We start from the raw sequence: 26914 nt of genomic DNA on the forward strand, positions 1-26914 counted from the left end.
CCAGCAGAACTTAGCTTATGCAGTGAAGACAGGCCACAAGAACGATCCAGGAGAGAGCAAGACCAATACTGGAACATTGACTGGAGGCAAGGAACAAGGAACTAGGTGGAGTTAAATAGACGACTTAACCTCGTCACCTGAGGAAGGAAACTCAGAAGCCGCAGCCCCACTCACATCCACCAGAGGAAGCTCATAGACAGAACCAGCCGAAGTACCACCCATGACCACAGGAGGGAGCTTGACCACAGAATTCACAACACTCGACGCACTGAGCTGCTTTGTAAAGCACTAGCAGCATTGCTCTCGGTTGGAATGGAGAACATGATGGAATGCACCAGTGTCTTGGTACTCCCGCATTTTACGCTCCCGAATAACGGTGTTATGAGGCTTTGTAAGTTGTCCCGGTAGCGAGGATATAGGAGGGTGTACACCCAATAATCAGCCGTGTTGAGAATGTGAGCAATGCGGCGGTCGTTTCTCAGGCACTGCAGCATGAAATCAACCATGTGCGTGATCTCTGCCTGCTCTGCATCACCCACACTCACTCTACATACTGACTACTAGAGCATTGTGTAACTCCCTCCTCTGGAGAGATGTCTTCCTCCTCCGGACAGATGTCTTCCTCCTCCATTGACTCCTCCTCATCCTCCTCACAAAGTGTCCCCTGCCTAGGCCTTTGTGAGGAACCACGTTGCGCAGACTGTCCAGAAGCTGATGGCATTTGTGACTCCTCATCCTCCACCTCTTCCACAACCTCCTCCCTTAGCGCTTGCAGTGTTCTTTCAAGCAGGCAGATAAGGGGGATAGTCATGCTGACTAGTGCATCATCTGCACTCGCCATCTGCGTGGAATCATCGAAGGCACGCAAAACCTGGCAGATGTCCTTCATAGTGACCCACTCAGTGGTTGTTAAGTCTGAATGACTTTTTTGCGCCTGATGCAGCTGGTACTTCATTACTGCTGGCTGCTGCTCACACAACCGCTCCAACATATGTAACGTTGAATTCCACCTGGTGGGTAGGTCACATATGATGCGATGTTCCGCAAGGTGGAATCGGCGCTGCAGAGCTGCAATGCGTGATCTTGCCATGCTGGAACACCGCAAGTGAGCACACTCTAGGCGGACCTTGTGCAGCAGTGCATCAAGATCCGGATAGTCCCTCAAAAAACTCTGCATGACCAAGTTGAGCACATGTGCCAGACATGGGATGTGAGTGTGGTTGCCTAGGCCTAGAGCTGCTACCATATTTTGGCCATTGTCACACACTACCATGCCTGGCTGGAGATTCGCTGGCACAAACCACACCTCGCTCTCCTGCTTGATGCCATTCCAGAGCTCCTGCGCTGTGTGGCTTTGATTCCCCAAATAAATTAATTTCAATACGGCCTGTTGATGTTTGGCCATGGCTGTGCTCATATCGGTCGTAACAGGTAAGCGTTCAGGGGTCCATGTGGAGGTAGACTGTAATGGCTCCTGCAGGGCTGATTCAGAGGAACTGGAGTATGAGGAGGAGTCAATAGACTGGATTCCTATAATCCTTGGAGTTGGCAGAACATGTACAGCGCCACTCGCAAGATCTGTACCTGCCTCCACATCATTGACCCAATGGGCAGTGAGGTAAAGGTATTGTCCCTGTCCATGGTGACTGGTCCACGCATCGGTGGTGAGGTGGACCTTGCTACTGACGGCGTTTAGTAGCGCATGTTTAGTGTTTGCCTCCACATGCTTTTGCAGGGCAGGGATGGCTTGCCTGCTGAAATAAAAGCGACTGGGCACATTGTATTGTGGGACTGCCAATGCCATCAAGTTACAGAAGGTGTCAGTCTCCATCAGCCTGAATGAGAGCATTTCAAGGGACAGTAGTTTTGCAATGCCAGCATTCAGAGCCTGTGCTCCGGGGTGGTTTGCTGAGAATGGCCGCCTTTTCTCCCATGCCTGTGCTACCGATGGCTGTAGACTGGGCTGGGAGTGTGAGGATGACGGGGAACATGGTGCTGTGGGTGGATTTACACTGGGTCTCTGTACAACAGTGCCAGAGGTTCTTCCATGGCGATCCTGTGAGGAAGCCGAACCAGTTGTGTGTGAGCTGGAGGAAGAGGCTACAACACAAGCTGAAGAGGTGGTAGGTGCCGCTGTAGGTTGGCCTAGGTCTTCAGTGTGTTTTTTTAACTTCACCACGTACTTGGTCCGCACATGTTTCCACATATTTGTGGTATTGAGGTTGCTGGCACTATTCCCTCTTTTGACTTTCTGAGAACATAGCTTGCGTTTGACAAAGCAAATGTCATCTGCAACTGTGTCAAAAAAGGACCAGGCACTGCAAGTCTTGGGAGTGCCCGTTTTGGGTTTTGGAAGAGGCATGCTCCTAATGGGTGCCGAAGTGGAGGCTACAGGGAACGCAGTCTTCCCCCTCCCTCTCCCTCCTTTTTGGGCCATTCGGGGAATCTCTTCCTCAAAGCTGCTCCCACCACCTTCCTGTACCTCACCCCATGATGGGTCAAGGACTTCATCATCTACACTACCCTCTTCCAACAACTGCTTCTCCTGGGTAGTCTTGGCAGCACAGTACGCACCAGAAAGTGGCACCTGAGTCTCATCATTAGATGCTTACTGAGGTGTGCTGACCGTAGGCACTGGCCCACCCGCCTCTTCAGATTCAGAGAGACAAAGCTGTTGCGCATCACTGCATACTACCTCTTCAGATTCTAGAATACTGCTTGGCTGGCCCCCTCTTTCCAAGCCAAGAGATTCAGAGAACAGAAGTAGAGATGGCTCCTGTCCTGGGCTCTCTGACTGCCTGGGCAATTTGGCAGGTAGTGAAGAGACAGATGGGTGCTCTTCAGTGCTCTGTGCCTGAAAGGATGTGGCACTAATTGAAATCGATGTGTTAGCTGCTATCCATCCGACAACGGCTTTAATTTGTTCGTCCCGCAGCAGTGGGGTACAGCGAGCTCCTACAAAGTTGCGCATGAAGGACTGTTCCCTGCTAAAACTGGGGGATGATGAGTCACAGGTGCCTGCAGCAGGCACAGAATCCCCACGTCCTCTCCCTGATCCACCTCCACGTTCACGCCCACGTGTCTTATTCCCTGCCTTCTTCATCTTGGTAGACTGATAAAGATAGGCAGCAAAGTACTAAGGGCTTAGTGTGCTTTTTCCCGAACAGCTGCTAACAGGTATAAGAAACACTAAGTTTATTAAGTGTGGACTAGACTTTAATATGAGCTAATGTGGCCTACACAATTGTAAAGTGGAGTGTTTGGTGAACTTTATTAACTTTTTGTTTTTTTCGCAGAAAAGACTACAGCGTGAGCTGAAGTCTCACAGAGACCTTGCAGACAGCCGTGAACGGCGCTGCAAGGCCTAAAAAAGCTCCTCTATGTACTCCTATATAGTGTTTTTCCACAATCTAGCAGGATACGGATGGAAACCCACTAATAGGATAAATCAGGAAAAATGTGCAGCAGGCAGCACTAATTGAAAAAACGACAATGGAACAGTTTGAGGCAGTGATGCACTCGGAGCTATCTACAACCGGCTGTGGCTGCAGAACAGACTACAGAGTGAGCTGCACTCACACAGAGACCTTGCAGACAGCCGTGAACAGCGCTGCAAGGCAAAAACAAGGTTCTCACACAGCGGTTACTAAATTAGCTTGGGTAAAGCACAATGAAGCAAATCGCTATCTCAAACTGGCCCTCAGTCAGAAGAACACAGCATCTTGTCCCTAACTAAATTCACAGCAGAGTGAAACCAAAATGGCGGCGGTGGCGGCGACTTTTATAGAGCATCATGACATCATTTCAGCAGCCAATCACAGCCATGCCAGTAGTTACATGCCTAACATGCAGAACAGAATGTGCCCACACTTCTAATGATTCCTCATTGGCTGAATTAAATCAAACTGGCTGATTGCATTATGGGAACTTCCGATTCCGGTATCCGATATTGCAAAAGTATCGGAACTCAGTATCCGAATTCCGATACCGCGAACATCGGCTGATACACGATACTTGCAGTATCGGAATGCTCAACACTAGTCACAGTAGCACAGCAAGCTGTTTACACAGGGCATGTGTTGCCGAGACCAATGACAGCCTATTTGCCCAGAACGATCTAATACTGCCCGTTATGGGCACCTGGTAAGCGTGGTTGGTCTGTCTAAACAGATTATTAAACAACTGCTGATCTTCACTTGTGTAGCCAATCGGCTGCTGTTTTGGCAGTAGATTGTAAAGTGTAAGCCGGCACTTAGGCTAGGGACACACTGCATTTATTTCCACTGTCGGACTGAGCTATATGCCTGACAGTGGCCAGTCAGTAGGGATGCCTAGGCATTCTTCACCCATAGGGACCCATTGTAAAAAATGTATACTGCATTCCAAAACTGGTAAAGAGCTTATATGTAAGTACGTCCTAGCCAGATATAAGCTAAGTATGCCCTTCATGTTTTGAATGGGGGCCTATAGGAATGGTAATGTACATTGTACATTAATGTAATGTACCTGTATGAAGATAAGGTTGCTTTATATGCAGTACTATTGCAATTGTATTTCTGCTGTGCTGTACTAATACAATTGTATTGCTTCTGTTGCTGCCAACAAGGACTAGAAATGAGACTCTGCTGAACTCTTGGTGGTCTGGGAAGTTACTTTCTTTGCTCAGAGTGTTGGGTGATCTGCACCTTTTAGCCATGGTATTCAGGAGTAAATTCTGTGAAAGGTTTTGGCCTAGATGTCATGAGGACCCATGAATGATAGAGATGGGCGAACCCGAACATAAAGGTTCGACATTCGTACCTAACAGTCAATGTTTGGGCTTGCAAGCTGAGTGCAGTGTTCAGGGTAAGTTTGTGATGGCATGGATGAGAGTGAGAGAGAGAGATCAATGAGGTTCAGATTCTGCTGGAAGTTCGGGTACTGTTCTGCTATCCGAACCAAACTTTCTTAAAAACTTCCACCTGTCCGCCCATACCTACCCATGGACACAGCTTTATGAAGTGGTTTGTGCGACCTGCAAGAAAAGCCTAGACAGGGCAGCCTATAGCTGGGAGTAGCCTCCTCAGGATCCACAGCCACATCGTATAATGGGCAAAAGCTGTCAGCCATTATGGACATAATCTGACACTTGTTTGACAAATGTTACTTTACACAGTTCAACAACCCTAATAGAGGACTGCTCAGAATTGATCATTAAAGAGAACCGATTTTGTAATGTAAGGTAAAGACATGGCTGTAATGGCCCTGTAATACTGATTATATTGATATCTTTCTGGAAGAAATCCACTTTGTGTTTCTTTTTTAATCATCATTTGACGTTTTCTGCTAATTATATTTCGGTGCACAAGGGCCGGACTGAACACTTGGAGTCTTCTCCACCCTGATTGTGAATTCTCAGTAGTGACCTATCATTCGCAGACTGGAAGGGGCTGGGAAATCACAGACAGGGAGGAGAAAACCCTGTGTACAGTCGACCCCTGTGGACAGAAAAATTATTAGCAGGAAACTTCAAATGGTGATTAAAGAACATCAAAGTGGATTTCTTCATCAAAGGTATCTATATAATCAGTATTACAAAGCCATTACTGCCATATCTTTACTTTATATTACAAAATCATGCTGACTGGTTCTCTATAAGTTTGGAAACCATCAATTGTATTGTGACAACCATTTTCTATTTCTTGGATCCTAAAATGTATCATGTGTAGCATGCCCTCAGTCTGTACAGTACTTGGTTGTGGACTTCGGTGCAGGATCTGCAATGAAAATTTGCAACAGATCATAATGATGCTCATCCCAGAGTTTTGGCTTAAAAGGATACTGCACGTAAAACTGTATCAATATGCACAGGATAATATGACTGTAAATCTGATTTGAAGACCAATTCTTCACTGTTTTTTGTTCTAAGAAAGGCATGATAATAAGTGACATTTCTAAATTATCAGCTGAGTATGTCATGGACATGGAATAAATGTGTCATGTCTCAATATCATTTATCTATTAATAAAAGTCCTCTTTCTCACACACAGGTGCTGTGGCCCTTTCTAGACGCAGTCCTGTAGCCTCCTGGTTATGTGCCATGCTCTACTGCTTTGGCAGCTACATTCTTGCAGATGTTTTGCTTGGAGATTCTCCTATAGATTACTTCAGCAACAATGCCAATATACTCTTAGCTTCTGCTGTCTGGTAAGTATCTCTGTGCTGCAAACTATGCTTTAGTGTCTGAGTAATATCAATGATAGAAAAATAAAACAAATTCAATGAATATACATGGGTATGACTTCTTAAGTAAAGTGTCAGGTAAACATCAGGCCATATTTATGCATCTGTGTGTCATGGTCCAAGCATGGAGTGTGATCCACGGACAGGTCACGGATCTCCTGACTAGAGATAGGCGGACATGGATGTTCGGGCCCTGCAGGTTTGGCCGAACAGTTACAAAAAGTTCGGGTTCATGTACCAGAACAGTACCCGGACCCAAACCCGAACCCGGACCCCATTCACTGGAATGGGGTGCCTGAACATCCAGGGTTTGTGCCCTGTAATGTACAAGGCAGCATGGTAAACACCGCTTTTGATCGGCGGTGAAATCATCCCCGCCGGTCCGAGAGCTGGGATTCCCATGCTGTCAAAAGCGGTCACTGGTGTCAGCTGATGGGACAAGTACTCCCATCATCCGACACCTGCTGCCGCTAACAACAACTAGCAGGAGTGGCGGATGAGAGTATTCATCAGCTGCTCCTGCGCTGTAAATAAATTATATTAAAAAAATGGCGTGGGTTTCCCTGTATTTTTATTAACCAGCCAGGAAAAACTCACAGATGGGGGCTGCAACCCTCAGCTGCTAGCTTCATCAAGGCTCGTTATCAAGAATAGAGGGGTCCCCATGCCATATTTTTTAATTATTTAAATAAATAATAAAAAAAAAAACAGGTGGTGTCCCCTCTATTTTTGACAACCAACCTTGCTAAAGCAGATCGCTGGGGGTAACCATACTTACGACCTCGCCTATTTCCACCGAAGCCCACCATCTTCTGTAATAAAACTAAAATAAAAAATCAACAATATACCTCACCTGTCTGTCGTTCTGTCCCACGCCGTAATCCATGTTTGGGGCAAAAACAGTTTTCAGCACTGGTGACTGAAGGGCTGTCAGCTGCGAGGTTATGTCTCGTCACTGAGGCTTCGTTCCCAGCCGGGCTAAACTGCCATGACCTCGGTGAGATCTGCGCTAGCACTGTGAGAAAAACTCTCACGCTGCTAGCGGGGATGTCACCGAGGTTACCGCAGTTCAGCCCGGCTGGGAACAGAGTCTCAATGACCGGAGGCTGCCTCAATGATGTCACCAATGGTCACTGAGGCTGAACTCGCAACAGTTGAGTCACCAGTGGTTGTCAGCCTGGATGGTCGCATCTTGGCACTGTCCATGTTGAAAATTGTTTATCCCCCAGACATGGATTATGGCGTGGGACAGAACGACAGACAGGTATGGTATATTGTTGATTTTTTAAGTTTTTTTTTACAGGAGATCGAGGGCTTTGGTGCAATTAGGTGAGGTTGTAATTATGGTTTAATTAAGATTATTAAAGGAGTCTGTGTCTTTCTTTCAATTAAATTACTTTATTCTTGCCAGGTCTTTATTTACAATATAACTATAGGATTAGTAATGGATAGATGTCTTTATAGATGCCTCTCCATTACTAAGCCATGGGCTTGATGTCACCTGACAATACAAAGGTGACATCAACCCCACAATATTAACCCCACAAAGAGCCTGGCAAAGCGACAGAATTGGCACATCTAATAGATGTGCCTTTTCTGGGCAGCTGCGGGCTGCTATTTTTAGGTTGGGGGGGCAATATCAATGGCACCTTACCAGCCTGAGAATACCAGCCCCCAGCAGTCTGCTTTAGCAAGGATGGTTGTCAAAAATGGGGGGGACCCTACGCAATTTTTTAAAATTATTTAGTTAAATAATTAAAAAATACGGTGTGGGCACTCCTCTATTCTTGATAATTAGCCTTGCTGAAGCTGACAGCTGGGTGTTGCAGCCCCCAGCTGTGAGTTTTTCCTGGCTGGTAAGCAAAAATACAGGGGAACCCAAACCAAGTTTTCTTTAAAATATTTATTTACAGCGCAGGAGCGGCTGGTGAATACTCCCATCTGCCGCTAATGCTCCCACTGTAATTAGCAGTAGCAGGTGTCAGATGATTGGATCAGTGGTCCCATCAGCTAACACCAGTGACTGGAGGTAAACTTTATACCTCTGATCACAGCTGAGCGCTCCTGCTGTCTTTTGACAGCGTGGGAACCGAGGCTGTCTGACCGGCGGGGATGATTTCACAGCCGATCAGAAGCTATGTTTGCCACGCTGCTATGCACATGACAGCACGACAAAGACCCAGTGTTCGGGCAGCCGAACCCAAACAGTAACACGGACTTCCTGGTGAAGTCCGTGTTCAGTGTCCGTGCCCGAACAGTAGTTGTTCAGTACGGACACCGAATTTTACTGTTCGGGTTCGCAGATCTCTACTCCTGAGTCCTGACCAAAACTTGACAGCCTCGAGTCGTAGACATACATTCGGCTATCAAGTTCAGGTCAGAAGACTAGCAGACAGACCATGCATTATGGTCCGTGCTCAGGCCAAGTTTTATGGACATCTGAATGAGCTGTATGGCGCATCCTTTGCAGTTTCTCCTGGATTTCCTCCTGAACTACTACAGTACACTCTGACTGACTCTCTTAGGGTATGTTTCCACATTCAAGAAACGCTGCGTGTTTGACGCTGCTTAGAGCCGCAGCGTCAAACATGCAGCGTCCAGATGTTACAGCATAGTGAGGGGATTTCAGGAAATCCCATCTCAACTATATGGTAAAACAAGCAGGTGGCAGACCCGCGTAAGCGGACATGCAGCGCGTCTTTTCAGAACGCAGCATGTCTGTTTACAATGCGGCGACGCTCCGTCCGGTCACGTGCACGGCAGTTCTCGCTATAAGATAAGTTATCGCGAGAACTGCAGTGGACGAGGGACTTCCGGCGGCGGGACAGGTGAGCCGGCAGACATGCGTAGTAAGCTGCATTTGTGCAGTTTCTACCAGGGCTGTGGAGTCGGTAAGCCACAGTTGTGACTCCGACTCCTGGATTTTATCAGGTTCCGACTCCGGCTCCGACTCCGGCTCCGACTCCTTCATAAATGGCCAATTCGTAACAATAAATTTACTGTTGTCAAATATCAACCCCTTCATGACCCAGCCTATTTTGACCTTAAAGACCTTGCCGTTTTTTTCAATTCTGACCAGTGTCCCTTTATGAGGTAATAACTCAGGAACGCTTCAACGGATCCTAGCGGTTCTGAGATTGTTTTTTCGTGACATATTGGGCTTCATGTTAGTGGTAAATTTAGGTCAATAAATTCTGCGTTTATTTGTGATAAAAATGGAAATTTGGCGAAAATTTTGAAAATTTCACAATTTTCACATTTTGAATTTTTATTCTGTTAAACCAGAGAGTTGTGTGACACAAAATAGTTAATAAATAACATTTCCCACATGTATACTTTACATCAGCACAATTTTGGAAAGAAAATTTTTTTTTGCTAGGAAGTTATAAGGGTTAAAATTTGACCAGCGATTTCTCATTTTTACAACGAAATTTACAAAACCATTTTTTTTAGGGACCACCTCACATTTGAAGTCAGTTTGAGGGGTCTATATGGCTGAATATACCCAAAAGTGACACCATTCTAAAAACTGCACCCCTCAAGGTACTCAAAACCACATTCAAGAAGTTTATTAACCCTTCAGGTGCTTCAAAGCAGCAGAAGCAACATGGAAGGAAAAAATGAACATTTAACTTTTTAGTCACAAAAATTATCTTTTAGCAACAATTTTTTTATTTTCCCAATGGTAAAAGGAGAAACCACGAAATTTGTTGTCCAATTTGCCCTGAGTACGCTGATACCTCATATGTGGGGGTAAACCACTGTTTGGGCGCACGGCAGGGCTTGGAAGAGAAGGAGCGCCATTTGACTTTTTGAATGAAAAATTGGCTCCACTCTTTAGCGGACACCATGTCGCGTTTGGAGAGACCCTGTGTGCCTAAACATTGGAGCTCCCCCACAAGCGACCCCATTTTGGAAACTAGACCCCCCAAGGATCTTATCTAGATGCCTAGTGAGCACTTTAAACCCTCAGGTGCTTCACAAAATGAAAAAGTACTTTTTTTTCACCAAAAAATTCTTTTCGCCTCAATTTTTTCATTTTCACATGGGCAATAGGATAAAATGGATCATAAAATTTGTTGGGCAATTTCTCCCGAGTACGACGATACCTCATATGTGGGGGTAAACCACTGTTTGGGCACTCGGCAGGGCTCGGAAGGGAAGGCGCGCCATTTGACTTTTTAAATGGAAAATTAGCTCCAATTGTTAGCGGACACCATGTCGCGTTTGGAGAGCCCTTGTGTGCCTAAACATTGGAGCTTCCCCACAAGTGACCCCATTTTTGAAACTAGACCCCCCAAGGAACTTATCTAGATGCATATTGAGCACTTTAAACCCCCAGGTGCTTCACAGAAGTTTATAACGCAGAGCCATGAAAATAAAAAATAATTTTTCTTTCCTCAAAAATGATTTTTTTGCCTGGAATTTCCTATTTTGCCAAGGGTAATAGGAGAAATTGGACCCCAAATGTTATTGTCCAGTTTGTCCTGAGTACGCTGATACCCCATATGTGGGGGTAAACCACTGTTTGGGCGCACGGCAGGGCTCGGAAGGGAAGGCACGCCATTTGTCTTTTTAAATGGAAAATTAGCTCCAATCATTAGCGGACACCATGTCACGTTTGGAGAGCCCCTGTGTGCCTAAACATTGGAGATCCCCCACAAATGACCCCATTTTGGAAACTAGACCCCCAAAGGAACTAATCTAGATGTGTAGTGAGGACTTTGAACCCCCAAGTGCTTCACAGAAGTTTATAACGCAGAGCCATGAAAATAAAAAGAAAAAAATATTTTCTCAAAAATGATCTTTTAGCCTGCAATTTTTTATTTTCCCAAGGGTAACAGGAGAAATTTGACCCCAAAAGTTGTTGTCCAGTTTCTCCTGAGTACGCTGATACCCCATATGTGGGGGTAAACCACTGTTTGGGCACATGCCGGGGCTCGGAAGTGAAGTAGTGACCTTTTGAAATGCAGACTTTGATGGAATGCTCTGTGGGCGTCACGTCGCGTTTGCAGAGCCCCTGATGTGGCTTAACAGTAGAAACCCCCCACAAGTGACCCCATTTTGGAAACTAGACCCCGAAAGGAACTTATCTAGATGTGTGGTGAGCACTTTGAATCCCCAAGTGCTTCACAGAAGTTTATAATGCAGAGCCGTGAAAATAATAAATACGTTTTCTTTCCTCAAAAATAATTATTTAGCCCAGAATTTGTTATTTTCCCAAGGGTAACAGGAGAAATTTGACCCCAATATTTGTTGTCCAGTTTCTCCTGAGTACGGTGATACCCCATATGTGGGGGTAAACTACTGTTTGGGCACATGCCGGGGCTCGGAATTGAAGTAGTGACGTTTTGAAATGCAGACTTTGATGGAATGCTCTGCGGGCGTCACGTTGCGTTTGCAGAGCCCCTGATGTGGCTAAACAGTAGAAACCCCCCACAAGTGACCCCATTTTGGAAACTAGACCCCGAAAGGAACTTATCTAGATGTGTGGTGAGCACTTTGAACCCCAAGTGCTTCATAGAAGTTTATAATGCAGAACCGTGAAAATAATAAATACGTTTTCTTTCCTCAAAAATAATTATTTAGCCCAGAATTTTTTATTTTCCCAAGGGTTACAGGAGAAATTGGACCCCAAAAGTTGTTGTCCAGTTTCTCCTGAGTACGCTGATACCCCATGTGTGGAGGTAAACCACTGTTTGGGCAAATGCCGGGGCTCGGAAGTGAAGTAGTGACTTTTGAAATGCAGACTTTGATGAAATGGTCTGCGGGCATCACGTTGCGTTTGCAGAGCCCCTGGTGTGCCTAAACAGTAGAAACCCCCCACAAGTGACCCCATTTTAGAAACTAGACCCCCCAAGGAACTTATCTAGATATGTGGTGAGCACTTTGAACTCCCACGTGCTTCACAGACGTTTACAACGCAGAGCCGTGAAAATATAAAATGATGTTTTAGCAAGCATTTTTTTATTTTCACAAGGGTAACAGGAGAAATTGGACCCCAGTAATTGTTGTGCAGTTTGTCCTGAGTATGCTGGTACCCCATATGTGGGGGTAAACCACTGTTTGGGCACACGTCGGGGCTCGGAATTGAGGGAGCACCATTTGACTTTTTGCATACGAGATTGGCTGGAATCAATGGTGGCGCCATGTTGCGTTTGGAGACCCCTGATGTGCCTAAACAGTGGTAACCCCTCAATTCTAACTCCAACACTAACCCCAACACACCCCTAACCCTAATCCCAACTGTAGCCATAACCCTAATCACAACCCTAACCACAACCCTAATTCCAACCCTAACCCTAAGGCTATGTGCCCACGTTGCGGATTCGTGTGAGATTTTTCAGCATCATTTTTGAAAAATCCGCGGGTAAAAGGCACTGCGTTTTGCCTGCGGATTTTCCGCGGATTTCCAGTGTTTTTTGTGCGGATTTCACCTGCGGATTCCTATTGAGGAACAGGTGTAAAACGCTGCGGAATCCGCACAAAGAATTGACATGCTGCGGAAAATACAACGCAGCGTTTCCGAGCGGTATTTTCTGCACCATGGGCACAGCGGATTTGGTTTTCCATGGAACTGTAAACCTGATGGAACACTGCTGCGAATCTGCAGCGGCCAATCCGCTGCGGATCCGCAGCCAAATCTGCACCGTGTGCACATAGCCTAATTCTAAAGGTATGTGCACACGCTGCGGAAAACGGGGCGGATTCGCAGCAGTTTCCCATGAGTTTACAGTTCAATGTAAACCTATGGGAAACAAAAATCGCTGTACACCTGCTGCGGAAAAACTGCACGGAAACGCAGCGGTTTACATTCCACAGCATGTCACTTCTTTCTGCGGATTCCGCAGCGGTTTTACAACTGCTCAAATAGAAAATCGCAGTTGTAAAACCGCAGTGAAATGCGCAGAAAAGACGCGGTAAATCCGCCATAAATCCGCAGCGGTTTAGCACTGCGGATTTATTAAATCCGCAGCTGAAAAATCCGCAGAGGACCAGAATACGTGTGCACATACCGAAACCCTAACCCTAACCCTACCCCTAACCCTAACCCTAACCCTACCCCTAACCCTAACCCTACCCCTAACCCTAACCCTACCCCTAACCCTACCCCTAACCCTAACCTTAACCCTACCCCTAACCCTAACCCTAACCCTAACCCTACCCCTAACCCTATTCTAACATTAGTGGGAAAAAAAATTCTTTAGTTTTTTATTGTCCCTACCTATGGGGGTGACAAAGGGGGGGAGGGTCATTTATTATTGTTTTTATTTTGATCACTGAGATATAATCTATCTCAGTGATCAAAATGCACTTTGGAACGAATCTGCCGGCCGGCAGATTTGGCGGGCGCACTGCGCATGCGCCCGCCATTTTGGAAGATGGCGGCGCCCAGGGAGAAGACGGATGGACCCCGGCAGGATCGGTAAGTATGATGGGGTGGGGGGGAGCACGGGGGGGGGGATCGGAGCATGGGGGGAGGGATCGGACGCCGGGAGGGGTGGAACGGAGCACGGGGGGGTGCATTGGAGCATCGGGGGGTGGATCGGACTGCAGGGGGGGTGGATCGGACTGCAGGGGGGTGGATCGGAGTGCAGGGGGGGTGGTTGGAGCACGGGGGGGTGATTGGACCACGTGGGGAGCGGACAAGAGCACGGGGGGAGCGGAGCACAGGACGGAGGGGAGCCGGAGCAGTGTACCGGACAGATCGGGGGGCTGGGGGGGCGATCGGTGGGGTGTGGTGGGGGCACATTAGTGTTTCCAGCCATGGCCGATGATATTGCAGCATCGGCCATGGCTGGATTGTAATATTTCACCCGTTATAATAGGTGAAATATTACAAATCGCTCTGATTGGCAGTTTCACTTTCAACAGCCAATCAGAGCGATCGTAGCCACGGGGGGGTGAAGCCACCCCCCCCTGGGCTAAACTACCACTCCCCCTGTCCCTGCAGATCGGGTGAAATGGGAGTTAACCCTTTCACCCGATCTGCAGGGACGCGATCTTTCCATGACGCCACATAGGCGTCATGGGTCGGATTGGCACGGACTTTCATGACGCCTACGTGGCGTCATGGGTCGGGAAGGGGTTAACATCGTGCTTATTCAGTTTCTCACCATCATATAAGTAATCAGACCACTTAGAACAAAAACTATATTTATTAGAATACAATTAGAGTATAGCAAATAACTTTTATAAACTTTTCTAAACTCTTGTAAGTAAATATGCAATAAATACTGTTATGCAGTTAATAAGAAGAAATCTATAAATTTGTCCTCAGAAAAAGTATTGCCTCTGTCAGATCCTCCTTCATGGATGCCCTCAAATCTGATCTAATTATTTTGAGAGCAGAGAACAACCTCTCTACACTTACTTGGGTTGGTGGCAAAGCAGTAGCCACTCGGGCAACATCTCTGACAGTGTCAGGATACAGAGGAATCGCTTGTTGTACTGTTATTTTTGATGAATGGTCAAATTTCTCAATTTCTTTTAGTGCACATGAAAAATTCTGCTGAAATGTACTGGCTGTGTTCTTTGATGGGGATGACTCTTCTATGCAGGAACGCTTTGCACGGTCCTTGTGAACCAAATATTTTTTTAAATTAAATTCTTCATCAGTTGATGAGGGTGAAGATGTGGCAGGACAACCAAATTCTTCTTGTTCCTCCTGACTGTTCTGCAACCCTTTCATCCTTACTGCTATTTCAAACAGAGCTTCTTTTCCTTTAGTTAGCTGTTGATCATCTAGAAGAATCCGATGCATTGGGTCTACATAAACAGCTGCCTGCCAAAACAATGTTATTTTGTAATAGTAGCTCCTCTCTCCGTTACATTGATGTAGCAATACCACTTGCAATTAACCCTCCTTTTTGGGACAGGCGAAACATCAGGTTCTTCCACTCCTTTATGAAAATACCTGGAGTTAAGTCCTTTGCTTGTAATTTTTTAGTCACTGTAAATGGGTGCTCTAGCAATTTTTCCAGCTCAGTCACCTGATTCCACTGACTTTCATTTAGCATCAGTTGAGGGTTAGCCATGTCTACAAGAAAGGTTTTCAGTTCAACCAAGCGCTGAATCATTAAGGAAGTACTGCCCCATCGTGTGGCTTGATCAATAATTGCCACTTTTCCAGCACGTCTCTTCAAAATTGAGTCAACTTTAGGGGTTCTGGCAACAGTAGCCAATTTTCTCACCTTGCCAATCAGTGCAGCAGCATGTCCTTCTTGCAGACTGTCTCTTACAGCCAGCTGTAGCGTATGCACAACACAGCGCATGTGATGAATGAAAGAACGTATTGACACCGTTTCAACAGAATCATCTAAACTATCATGTTGCTGTTCATCTGAAGCAACTTCAGTTTGTTCCTCAGTTACAATACTGTGTTCCTCTATTTCAAACATTTCTGTGTCTGTGGACCCAGAATGTTCTTCTAGCTGCTGGTCACCATCATTACTCTCATTCATTAGCTTAATAGTACTTATCATATTTGAAGCTTTGTCAGTTACGACAGCAAGAACTTGCTCTTTTTTAAGTTCATAGTCTTGCAGAACCCTTTCCACCAAGACCTGGAGAAACTCACTGGTGTGATGAGCTTCGGTGTCTTTTACTGCCAATGTCTTGGTAACTATTTCATTTTTCTCACAAACAAATCGGACATTGATGGCAAAATAGTTCACTCTGTGACGTGTGCAGGCATCCATTTTAGAAACAGAAAGCGTCCCTTGACAGTTTTTTTTAAGTTCTTTTTGTTTAAAAGCTTCGTTGATTACTAGTTTTCTAATACTCTCTCTCTCCAGAGAAACACCAAGCTTGCGGGCAATTTCCCCATTCAGACACATAAAAGCTGGTCATGAAAATAATGAAATAGGCACACTATCCTTTACAACAAGCTCTGTGATCTGTTTTTTAAATGTATCTACTGTCATTGTCACAGTAACTTTGTCACTGACAACATATCTTGCAACTGATGGCTGCAAAGTTCTCTGCTCCTTTGTTTGGCTGGAAGAGCTGGGCACTGGTTCATTGGTTTGGATGCAGTCTTTCTCATCCACTGCTTTCAGTACTCCTGGATGAAAGTGCTGTAAATGTCTCTTTAGATTAGAAGCTCTGGTAGGAGCATTTTTATCTTTGCCTGAATATGCACTGATCTTGGCTTCACAGCATTTGTTTTCATCTGGATCATTTGTCGTACACTGACAGACATAATGTTTTCTATCTTGAGTGATGGTGAAATGTTCTAATACAGCTGATTTAATGTGACACTTCTTTGACATTCTCAGGTTTTTAATTCTGCATAAAATCGCATCTAATGATTAGTCACATGCGTAGAAACTGCGTACATGCAGCCTACTATCCATGTCTGCCAGCTCACCTGTCCCGCCACCGGAAGTCCCTCGTCCACTGCAGTTCTCGCAATAACTTATGTTATCGCGAGAACTGCCGTGCACGTGACCGGGAGTTATCTCCGGTCACTAGTCTGGTTCTCACAAACAGCTGATCAGCGTAGGTGATCGCTGGAGTGTTATCTCCGGCGATCATCTACAGGCTCTGCTACATCTAGATCTCAATGTCTTCAAAAGGAGATTTGTAGTTAAAATTCTGCGCTGCCGCTAAGATGAATTTCAGGAGAGTAAAGTTGATTCACAGTGGTTTTATCCAACGCGTTTCAGGGGTCTCATGCCCCCTTCATCAGGAAATACCACACAGAACATACAGGCATCACAGGTATAAATAGTTTTGCTAGGTTACAAAAAAAAGGTAACCTAGCAAAACTATTTATACCTGTGATGCCTGTATGTTCTGTGTGGTATTTCCTGATGAAGGGGGCATGAGACCCCTGAAACGCATTGAATAAAACCACTGTGAATCAACTTTACTCTCCTGAAATTCATCTTAGCGGCAGCGCAGAATTTTAACTACAAATCTCCTTTTGAAGACATTATTTTCTCTGGTCGGTGAAGACCTGTGGATCGACCATTTTTTCCACATCTGAGAAAATAAGTCTGTGATCAGAATTTGATCAGAGTTTGATTAGAATGTGATTCAATTCTGTTGGAGATGGAGAGAAAAAAAAGCTTCTCCACCTTCTCTATAATGTCAGTCCGTGAAAATCAGACCACACTCATTTGTCATCCAAGTTTGGTTCGATTTTGTCCACTAACCCATAGAGTCGAATGGATGGCTGACATTTGATTCTCAGAGGCAAATCGCACATGCTTTGCTTTTTTTATTCCGGACCACTTGCTACCAGAAAAAAATCGGACATGTGTATCGCTCCATAGAATAACATTGGGATGAGTGCTATCCATCAAAACCACGGCTAGCACTTGTCCGAGCTATACGGTTGTCTGCATGAGCATATACGTCGGATGATTGCTATCTGATGTTTCATCAGCCCAATGTTATGCTATGGGGCAGTGCTGATCAGCATTTTTTTTCTGATGCCGATTCGGCCTGAAAGAAGAATATAAGCATGCTGCGAGTTGCTGCTCAAATCGGTTTGCAGTCATCCATTCAAGTCTATGGGTGCATAGAAATCAGTGGACTGCTCTCGGATGAAATCACACAATAGAGAAGATGGAGAAATCTTATTATCCATCTTCTCCTCACCTGTGCTGCTCTAATCCAAGAGAATCGGAACACACTATGCTGACACTCTGAACAGCGTTTGATCCTAGAGTCATTTATATTATCGATCCGATTCACTTGTATGAGAAAATCTACGCTCGTGTAACCCCGGCCTTAGGCTGCCGTCACACTAGCAGTATTTGGTCAGTATTTTACCTCAGTATGGTGTAAGCCAAAACCAGGAGTGGGTGATAAATACAGAAGTGGTGACTATGTTTCTATTATACTTTTCCTCTATTTGTTCCACTCCTGGTTTTGGCTTACAGATACTGAGGTAAAATACTCACCAAATACTGCTAGTGTGACGGCAGCCTTACTCTAAATCTGTGATTCTTAACTTATGGGTACATTAATTAATAGACAATTAAGGGTATATTCAAACATACCTATTTGTTGCAGACATTTTTGAAACTACAAATAAGTTCCATTCAGCTAAATGGGACTGTTTTTGCAAGGCCATATTGATTTCTGCAAATCCCAGGAATTTCAACAAATGTATTGTGTGAATATAGCCTTATCCTCCTGCAGTTTGTTAAATATATTTTAAAGGCTCAGGTATTAAAATGCTATCTGCCATACTATTACAGTGTGGCATGGGCTCCAGAGCTGATTCTGTACCATGGACAGCTGTATATCAATAGTGACTGCAGCGTTTAGCAGAGGGTTGGTTCTCCCTCTGTCACCCTATTGACCCCACCACCGTCTTGTAAAATGTACTTGGGGTGTTGATGGGTTTCTTTAGCAGCAAGGTGCTTACATTGGCCCTAAGATCTGCCTTTTTAGGACAACTATTACACCCTATATCTGACATTACATTATCTGGAATTGCTGTTTTTGTTCATCCTGCCTTGCAAGAAGATAACTAAAAAGTGATCAACATATCATTACGTTTTACAAAATAGTACACAGCTTGTCCTACAACAAAATAAGCCTTCACATCGCTTTGTTTAAAGAATTTAAAAACTTATGGTCGTCAGAATATGGTGATAAAACAGCTATTTTTTTGTAAACAGTTGTTATTTTTCTAAAAATAGTCAAATATAGAAAACTCATATACATTTGTTTTCATAGTAATTTTGCTGAGATTCTAAACAAAGATATCAAATAGAAAAAGGTAACGATGGAACATCCATGAATAAAATCAAGTTTTATTAAGTATCCATTACATAAAAACCAAAGACTGGTGAAGGCATGAGCACTCTGATGCGCTTCTGGCGCACAATGCGCCCTTAGTCATAGAGTAATTACAGAAGGATGTGGACAGAAATATATAAAAATAGCCCTTTGCCATAACAGGTCAAACCAACTAATTAATCACATGGATAGTTAAATTGGATACTAAGCAGCCTAATGGTAGGAACAATAGGAATGATACAATGTTTATTTATTGATGGCCTCAAATGTTTCTACGTTTTCCATTCCTCTGTATTCATGATCTTTTTTGCAATTTTATATATTTGTAGATATGAATATTTTTATTTGCATGATTAATTAGTTAGTTTCACCTGTTCTGGCAATGGTCTGTTTTTATATATTTGTGTCCACACCCTTCTGGCATTACTCTATGGCTAAGAGGGCATTGTGTACCATAAATGCGTCAGAGTTTCATCAATCCAGAGTGCCGGCGGCAGTGTCGGGTATTGATGCAAGAGACTAGCGCGAGTTTCTCGCATTGCACTCACAAGTGTGACACTGGCCTTATGGATACTTACCGTAATAAAGCTTGAAGATTTTAATCAAGAAAGGATGTGCCATATTTACCTTTTTCTATTTGATGCTTTTCTGTGAGTGACACCCTGCATAATAAGACATAAGGCATTCATTTAACCCCTTCAAGACGCAGCCCTTTTTCATTTTTGCGTTTTCGTTTTTCGCTCCCCTCCTTCCCAGAGCCATAACTTTTTTATTTTTCTGTCAATATGGCCATGTGAGGGATTGTTTTTTGTGGGATGAGTTGTACTTTTGAAAGACACCATTGGTTTTACCATGTCTTGTACTAGAAAACGGTAAAAAAATTCCAAGTGTGGTGAAATTGCAAGAAAAAGTGCAATCCCACACTGGTTTTTTGTTTGGCTTTTTTGCTAGGTTCACTAAATGCTAAAACTGACCTGCCAATATGATTCTACAGGTCATTACTAGTTCATAGACACCAAACATGTCTAGGTTATTTTTTATCTAAGTGGTGATCTCGGGTCAGTTGAGGGCTTATTTTTTGCGTGCCGAGCTGACGTTTTTAATGATACCACTTTTGTGCAGATATGTTCTTTTGATCGCCCGTTATTGCATTTTAATGCAATGCTGCAGCGACCAAAAAAAACGTAATTCTAGTGCTTTGAATTTTTTTTCCTGCTACGCTGTTTAGCGATCAGGTTAATGCTTTTTTTTATTGCTAGATCGGGCGATTCTGAACGCGGCGATAACAAATATGTGTATGTTTTATTTTTTTATTGTTTTATTTTGGATGGGGCGAAAGGGGGGTGATTTAAACTTTTATATTTTTTTTCTCTTTTTCATATTTTTTAAAACATTTTTTTTAAACTTTTGCCATGCTTCAAAAGCCTCTGCTACATCATCAAATCGCTCCTATGTAGCTGAATTGCAGGCTTGCTATGAGCGCCGACCACAGGGTGGTGCTCACAGCAAGCCGGTATCAGTAACCATAGAGGTCTCAAGGAGACCTCTGGTTACTATGCCGACGCATCGTTGACCCCCGATCATGTGACGTGCGGCCTGAAGCGGTAGTTAAATGCCGCTGTCAGCGTTTTACAGTGGCATTTAACTGGTTAATAGCAGCAGGTGGAACGCGATTCCACCTGCCGCTATTGTGCGCACATTTCAGCTGTACAAAACAGCTGACATGTCGCGACTTTGATGTGGGCTCACTGTCAGAGCCCACATTAAAGGGGGAGACATGACATGCGCCGTACAAGTACGGGGCATGTCGTGAAGGGGTTAAAGGGAGCCTGTCAGCAGGATTGGTCACAATAACCTACAGTGTCAGGTCAGTGCCGTTATACTGATTACAAGGATACCTTGGTTGATGAAATCAATCTTGTGGTTGTTGTGTAATCTTTATTTTTAGTTTTGAATTAATGATATGCTCGAGCCCCAGGGCGGCCTGTTGGGGGGGTCTTTATGTGCTGCTCTGATTAGGTATTCATCAGTATGGCTTCTGACAGGGCAATGATCCCTCACTGACCTGCCCCCTGGTTTACATAATGAATATTACCTATATCTTGGAGAAAAAAATCCCCTTATGCAGGCAGGCACCTGTGCTGCAGCCTGATGGCTTGTGTAATGTGTGTATAATTAATTTGTTTAAGGTTATCCCGAAATTCATTAAAAAAAAATCAGATTGAAAATATCTGTGATCAGATAGCTTCTACTGCGACTCCATCTAGCTAGAGAAAGAAAAAATGTACCGTAATTAACCCAGGTATCATTGTAATCAGTATAACGGCACCGATCTGACACGGTCTGTAGGTTACTGAGCACAATCCTGCTGACAGGTTATATTTAATAGTACGGTGAGCGATACACTCATTTCTTTTTCTGCAGAACAAAGATAGTTTGTTATTTATACCACCCAAAGATAAAGTGTTAAAACTTTCTGAGTATTGCTTTGTTTGCCATTTTCCTAAGATATGAGTTGGTAGTGGTCAGATCCCTGGGACCCTCACAAATACTGAGAACATGGCTGTGAAATGCCCATTCTCAATGGGACTGCACAAGATAGACAGCCAAGCACAGCTCTGAGCTATTCCCTACAGTCTGATAGAGAATGGGACATGAACAGGCACCGCTCCATTTTAACTGGACATTTCAGAGCTCCGTTCTTGGGATTGGTGCGGATCCCAGGAGTCAGGTGCTCACCATCTGGATAGGTGAAAAAGGATGTTTCAGGGCGCTTTCTTCAGAATTGGGAATAAGAGGGTTACAGCCAAAGAACCAATTATCTCTGATGTTGAATCAGATGATGTTTTATTGGCTATGAACAGCAAATAAAAAAACTTTATGAAAGACGATAAAAGAAATATTAAGAAAAACACAACATGTTTCGGCCTTGTAGGCCTTCATCAGGTGTATAGGAATATTATTTTGTTAGAAGCCATTTATACCCCATTTTCATTACTAATGGATGTGGTTGTACTAACTGAGGAACCAATAGCTATCTATCAAACTGTTTAGCAGTTAGAATACATATATTATAACTTCATCCCCAAGAAAAGAATATTGTACACACATATTGACATGTGTGATTGCCTACATTTCATAGACATAGTGTTTTAACCCTGGGATAGATGGAGAAAAGGTGATGTTATATAATATGTAATTAAACAGACAGGTAAATAACAGTTATTTATTATTTAACAGCATTACCTACCTTTTCCATAATTTTGTATAAGAACTTAGAACTCCTTCCATAAAAGTTATTGAAGTAAATAGTTAGAAATTTAGTATGAAATTCACCTTGGGTTTCGGATAACCGAGTTATGGCTCTGTGAAGACCGGAATGTTAAAAAAAACGAAGAAAGAAAAAGACCCTGCCATGTCACAAAGGCCAAAATAGTGTGAAAATAGAAGTGAGTCTGTCCCCATATAAAGAATGTAGCAGTGTTGTGGAGGTGGCTCTTCGATCCCTTTGCAGGTACTTTGATACCAGTGTAGAGAGTAGAAGTAAAAACTCAAGGTTACTCACTAAGGAGAGTGAAGCAAGAAGTGCCAATGATGGAGATTCTCTATTGTTACACTTGAAGTGCTTTTAATATTAATGTCTATAGTTAAAAAATGACAGATTTTCTATTATTTTCTCATTTTTGCAGGTACCTCATGTTTTTCTGCCCCCTGAATCTCTTCTACAAGTGTGTCAGTTTTTTGCCGGTGAAACTTGTCTTTGTTGGTATGAAAGAAGTAGTCCGTGTACGCAAAATTGCCATTGGAATTCACCATGCCCATCACCATTACCATCATGGCTGGGTTATCATGGTACTTATTGGATGGGTAAAAGGTAAGCATTAGCAAGTGTTAAAAGGATAATCAGGGCTAGAGGCATAACACTTTTTACATGGATATCTACTTTCTTAGATGTTATAGAGGCATGTGAGAAGATTTTGAATATGGGGGACTGGGCGTCAGGACCAATATTAATACCTTTAAAAAAAAGGGCCCTACAGAGAATGCAATGTCTCAGCATGAATGAAACTGTTGGAGCAGAGTGTCACACCTTGGACTTGCACTAATTTTTTGGACAGGTCTCTTTGATGCTTTTTATTTGAGCCATGTTTTCATCAGCATTAATGGTAAAAATACTTAAAAGTTGGGTAGAGCATCTTATCAGCTTACTCTAGTCTACTTGGCAAAAATCTGGCAGAACAAGACACATATCCCCAATTATATTACTACCAAAGAGTCTTCGAAAAAGAGGTTTCCAGTCTTAAGAGACCCCCCCCCCCCAATGCATCAAGGATACTAACTGTAGGTGCAGGTAAAGCATTCTGTAACTTGTGTTTACAAATAATTTATCCTGGAGTTTAGGGTTTTTTGGCTATGGGGCAAAGAACTTACCAGCAGATAGCAACTAAATGGCTGCCTGTTCTGTCCTGCGACGATATGATCCAGCTTAAAGGGGTCACAGACCTCTCCTGCTTTTAGTGATGTCATGTAGACAGAGCAGCTTCTTCTCTTTTTCAGTACTCTGTCGAAGGGGCCTCACAGCCAATACTATGGGGATTGACAGCCAGCATGATGTTGGTAGTGATGCCCCATCAACAGAGCAGACCGGTACTGAAAGAGTTGCTCTGTTGATGTGAAATCAAATGAAGCCGGGGAATCGCCACCTGAGCGGGAACACATTGTTGCAGGGTAGAACAAGCAGGTAAACTTGTAAAAGTGACACTTCCTATTTCTTTTTTTCTGAGAAACCTCTGATCAGGACCTAAAGGGGATCTCTGAGATTAGAAAAACATAAATATCTAAAAGATATGTAAATATAAATACATTCCTAAATTCTTTTAATAAGCAGATCCTGATTGTTTTGACTAGGGTGGTTAATAGGACAGAAACTTAGCTGCTGTGACCTTGAGAGAACAAGGCAGGGCGGACTGCATTGCAAGAAGCCTCTTTTTAGCTTAGCAGCACCCCAGGTATATCCAATATTGGATAAGAAACACAGGTTGGACAGCAGTGTGAGGAAGACCTGCCTATCTCAGCACCCCAGGTATTTCCAGAATTGGATCAGAAAGACATTGGGGATAGCAGTGTGAGCAGTCTTATCTTCCATAGCACTCCTGGTATCTCCAGTATTAGATCAGAAAGTGAGGGTGGATAGCTATGTGAGTATGTTCTTTTTACCTAAGCAGCCCTGGCATCTCCAATACTAGATAAAAAAACAGGATGGATATCAGTATGAGCAACCTTTTCTTATGTCACCACTTCTGGTATCTATAGTATTAGGTCATAAAGACATGGTGGGCAACCCTGTGAGTGGCCTCTTTTTAACTGAGCACCTCTAGTATCTCCAGTATAAGCTCAAAAACATAGGGTGTACAGCAGTGTGAGCAGCCTCTTCTTACCTCAGCACTTCTAGTATCTTTAGTATAAGCTCAATAACACATGGTGGACAGGAGTGTGAGCAGCCTCTTCTTACCTCAGTCCAACTGGTGTCTCCAGTAGGAGATCAGATAGACCTTCTGTATAGCACTGTGAGATGTCTAAGTGAGAACTAACAATAGCACATGTGAAAAAGTCTTGGGTATGACAAATAGATCACAGACTGTACATGAGTCAACAGTGTGATGCAGAAGCAAAAAACGCAAGCACAGTTCTAGGATGTATTAAAAGAAGCATAGAGTCTAGATCACGTGAAGTAATTATCCCCCTCTACTCCTCCTTGGTCAGGCCACATCTGGAATACTGTGTCTAGTTCTGGGCACCACATTTTAAAGGGAATCTGTCACCCCAAAATTCGCCTATAAGCTAAGGCCACCGGCATCAGGGGCTTATCTACAGCATTCTGTAATGCTGTAGATAAGCCCTCGATGTCACCTGAAAGATAAGAAAAAAAGTTATATTATACTCACCCAGTGGTGGTCCCGGTCCGGTCCAATGGGCGTCGCAGTCCGGGTTCGGCGCCTCCCATCTTCATACGATGATGTCCTCTTTTTGCTTCCTGCCACAGCTCCTGTGCAGGCATACTTTAGCTGCCCTGTGGAGGGCAGAGCAAAGTACTGCAGTGTGCAGGTGCCGGGAAAGGACTAAGAGGCCCCGTGCCTGCGCACTGCAGTACTTTACGCTGCCCTCAACAGGGCAGAAAACATGGTGGTGGCAGCATCATGCTGTGGGGGTGTTCTTAAGGTGACGAGCTGTGTTGGTTTGGTGCCAGATGTAGCATTTACCTTGGTGGCCAAAAAGTAAAATTTTAGTCTCATCTGACCACAGCACCTTCTGCCATACATTTGCGGGACTCTCCCACATCTCTTTTGGCAAACTCAAAATGAGCCTTACAGTTTTTATGTGTAAGTAAAAGCTTTTTTTCTGCCCACTCTTCCATAAAGGCCACCTATATATAGTGTATGGCTTATTGTGATTGTATGGACAGATACTCCAGTCTCTGCTTGGTAACTCTGCAGTTCCTTCAGTGTTACCTTTGGTCTCTGTGCTGCCTCACTGATGAATGCCCTACTTGCCTGGGCTGAAAGTTTGGGTGGGCAGTTTTCTCTTGGCAGGTTTGTTGTGGTACCATGTTCTTTCCATTTGACGATAGTGGATTTGATGGTGCTCTGGGGATCATCAGAAATTGGGATTTTTTTTAACCCAACCCTGACTTGTAGTGCTCAACAACTTTTTCCCTGACTTGTTTGGAGATGTATTTGGTCTTCATGGTATTGTTTGTTTAGTGTTGCCTCTTGATTAATGGTGTTTTAGTCTTTGTGGCCTTTCAGAAAAGGTGTGTATATACTGAAAGACCATGTGACACTTAGATTGCACACAGGTGATCTTCTTTTCACTTACCATCTGACTTATGAAAGTAATTGCTTGCACCAGAAATTTTTAGAAGCTTCATAGCAAAATAGGTGAATACATATGTACATGCCAATTTTTGGTTATTTGATTCCATAAATTTAATTTATGGCTATATTTTTCTCACTTCACCAACTTAATATCCCAGGTTTACCACATCAAAGGGGCCAGAAGACCACGGTGTCTGTGTTCACAACTCCTGCACTGATTTGAAGCACTTCACCATCATATTAAACATTGCATATTAAACATTGTTTCGCAAGCAGTGCAGGGGTTGTTCAGTTGAAAGCTTCTGGAGCTTTCATGATGGTCTCAGCTGTTCATTGTTGGCAACTCCCCAGTCAGTGCCAGTGGTAGTTTCATACTGCCTGGTTCTGGAATTGGAGGTGTTGGTTGTTTGAGGAAGCGTTTAGTTTTGTTCTGAAGACTGTTGCTTGGTGTTTGGGCTAGCGGAACGCACCGAGTAAATAGATGAAGTTATTGGTGCGTTCACAGCTCGGGGTCCACCGTGCAGGAGGAACCTGCTGCTAGTAGGATTGCTCGAGCCGATCATGTAAAATCGGAATTATACCGATTTTCACTATGATCGGAATTCCGAATCCCGATTCCGATCTTTGAATGTGATCGGAAATTGGATCTACTACTGGCATGACTGTGATTGGCTGTGATCAGGCACTATAAAAGGCTGGCGCCGCCATTTTGTGTTCACTCTACTGTGAATTCAGTTAGGGAGAGCTTGCCTCTGTCATTAGAGAGAGAGAGAGAAAATATTGTGAATCTATTAGCATTTTTGTCCTATCTATTTTAACACCTCCTGTGTTAAAGTACCTTCACTGACTGTGCTTCACTACCCTGTGCTTTTTTTCTTAAGACCTGCACAGAGTTCTGTGGAGCCAGCAGCGTCACTGTGCAGCATACACTGGTCTGCTTACTGCATTCTCTGCAGATTGCAGCGCCTGTCTTTTTGTTGTTTCAGCACACCATCCACCCATCTTTTTTTTCGTTCAGACTGCAGCCGTTGAGAATTGGATAGATAGATAGAGGG

At 44.0% G+C, this 26914-nt stretch overlaps 1 protein-coding gene across 1 annotated transcript in view; it reads left to right on the plus strand.

Moving 5' to 3' along the window:
- TMEM38A (transmembrane protein 38A) overlaps positions 1–26914 on the plus strand; it is a 122266-nt gene that overhangs the window by 49654 nt on the left and 45698 nt on the right. Inside the window, exons 2-3 of the mRNA XM_069767755.1 lie at positions 6030–6186; positions 22674–22858. Coding sequence (XP_069623856.1) covers positions 6030–6186; positions 22674–22858 — 342 coding nt within the window. The remainder of the gene's footprint in view (positions 1–6029; positions 6187–22673; positions 22859–26914) is intronic.

The sequence above is a fragment of the Ranitomeya imitator genome, chromosome 1 (genome assembly GCF_032444005.1).
Source record: "Ranitomeya imitator isolate aRanImi1 chromosome 1, aRanImi1.pri, whole genome shotgun sequence".
Taxonomy (NCBI): Eukaryota; Metazoa; Chordata; class Amphibia; order Anura; family Dendrobatidae; genus Ranitomeya; species Ranitomeya imitator.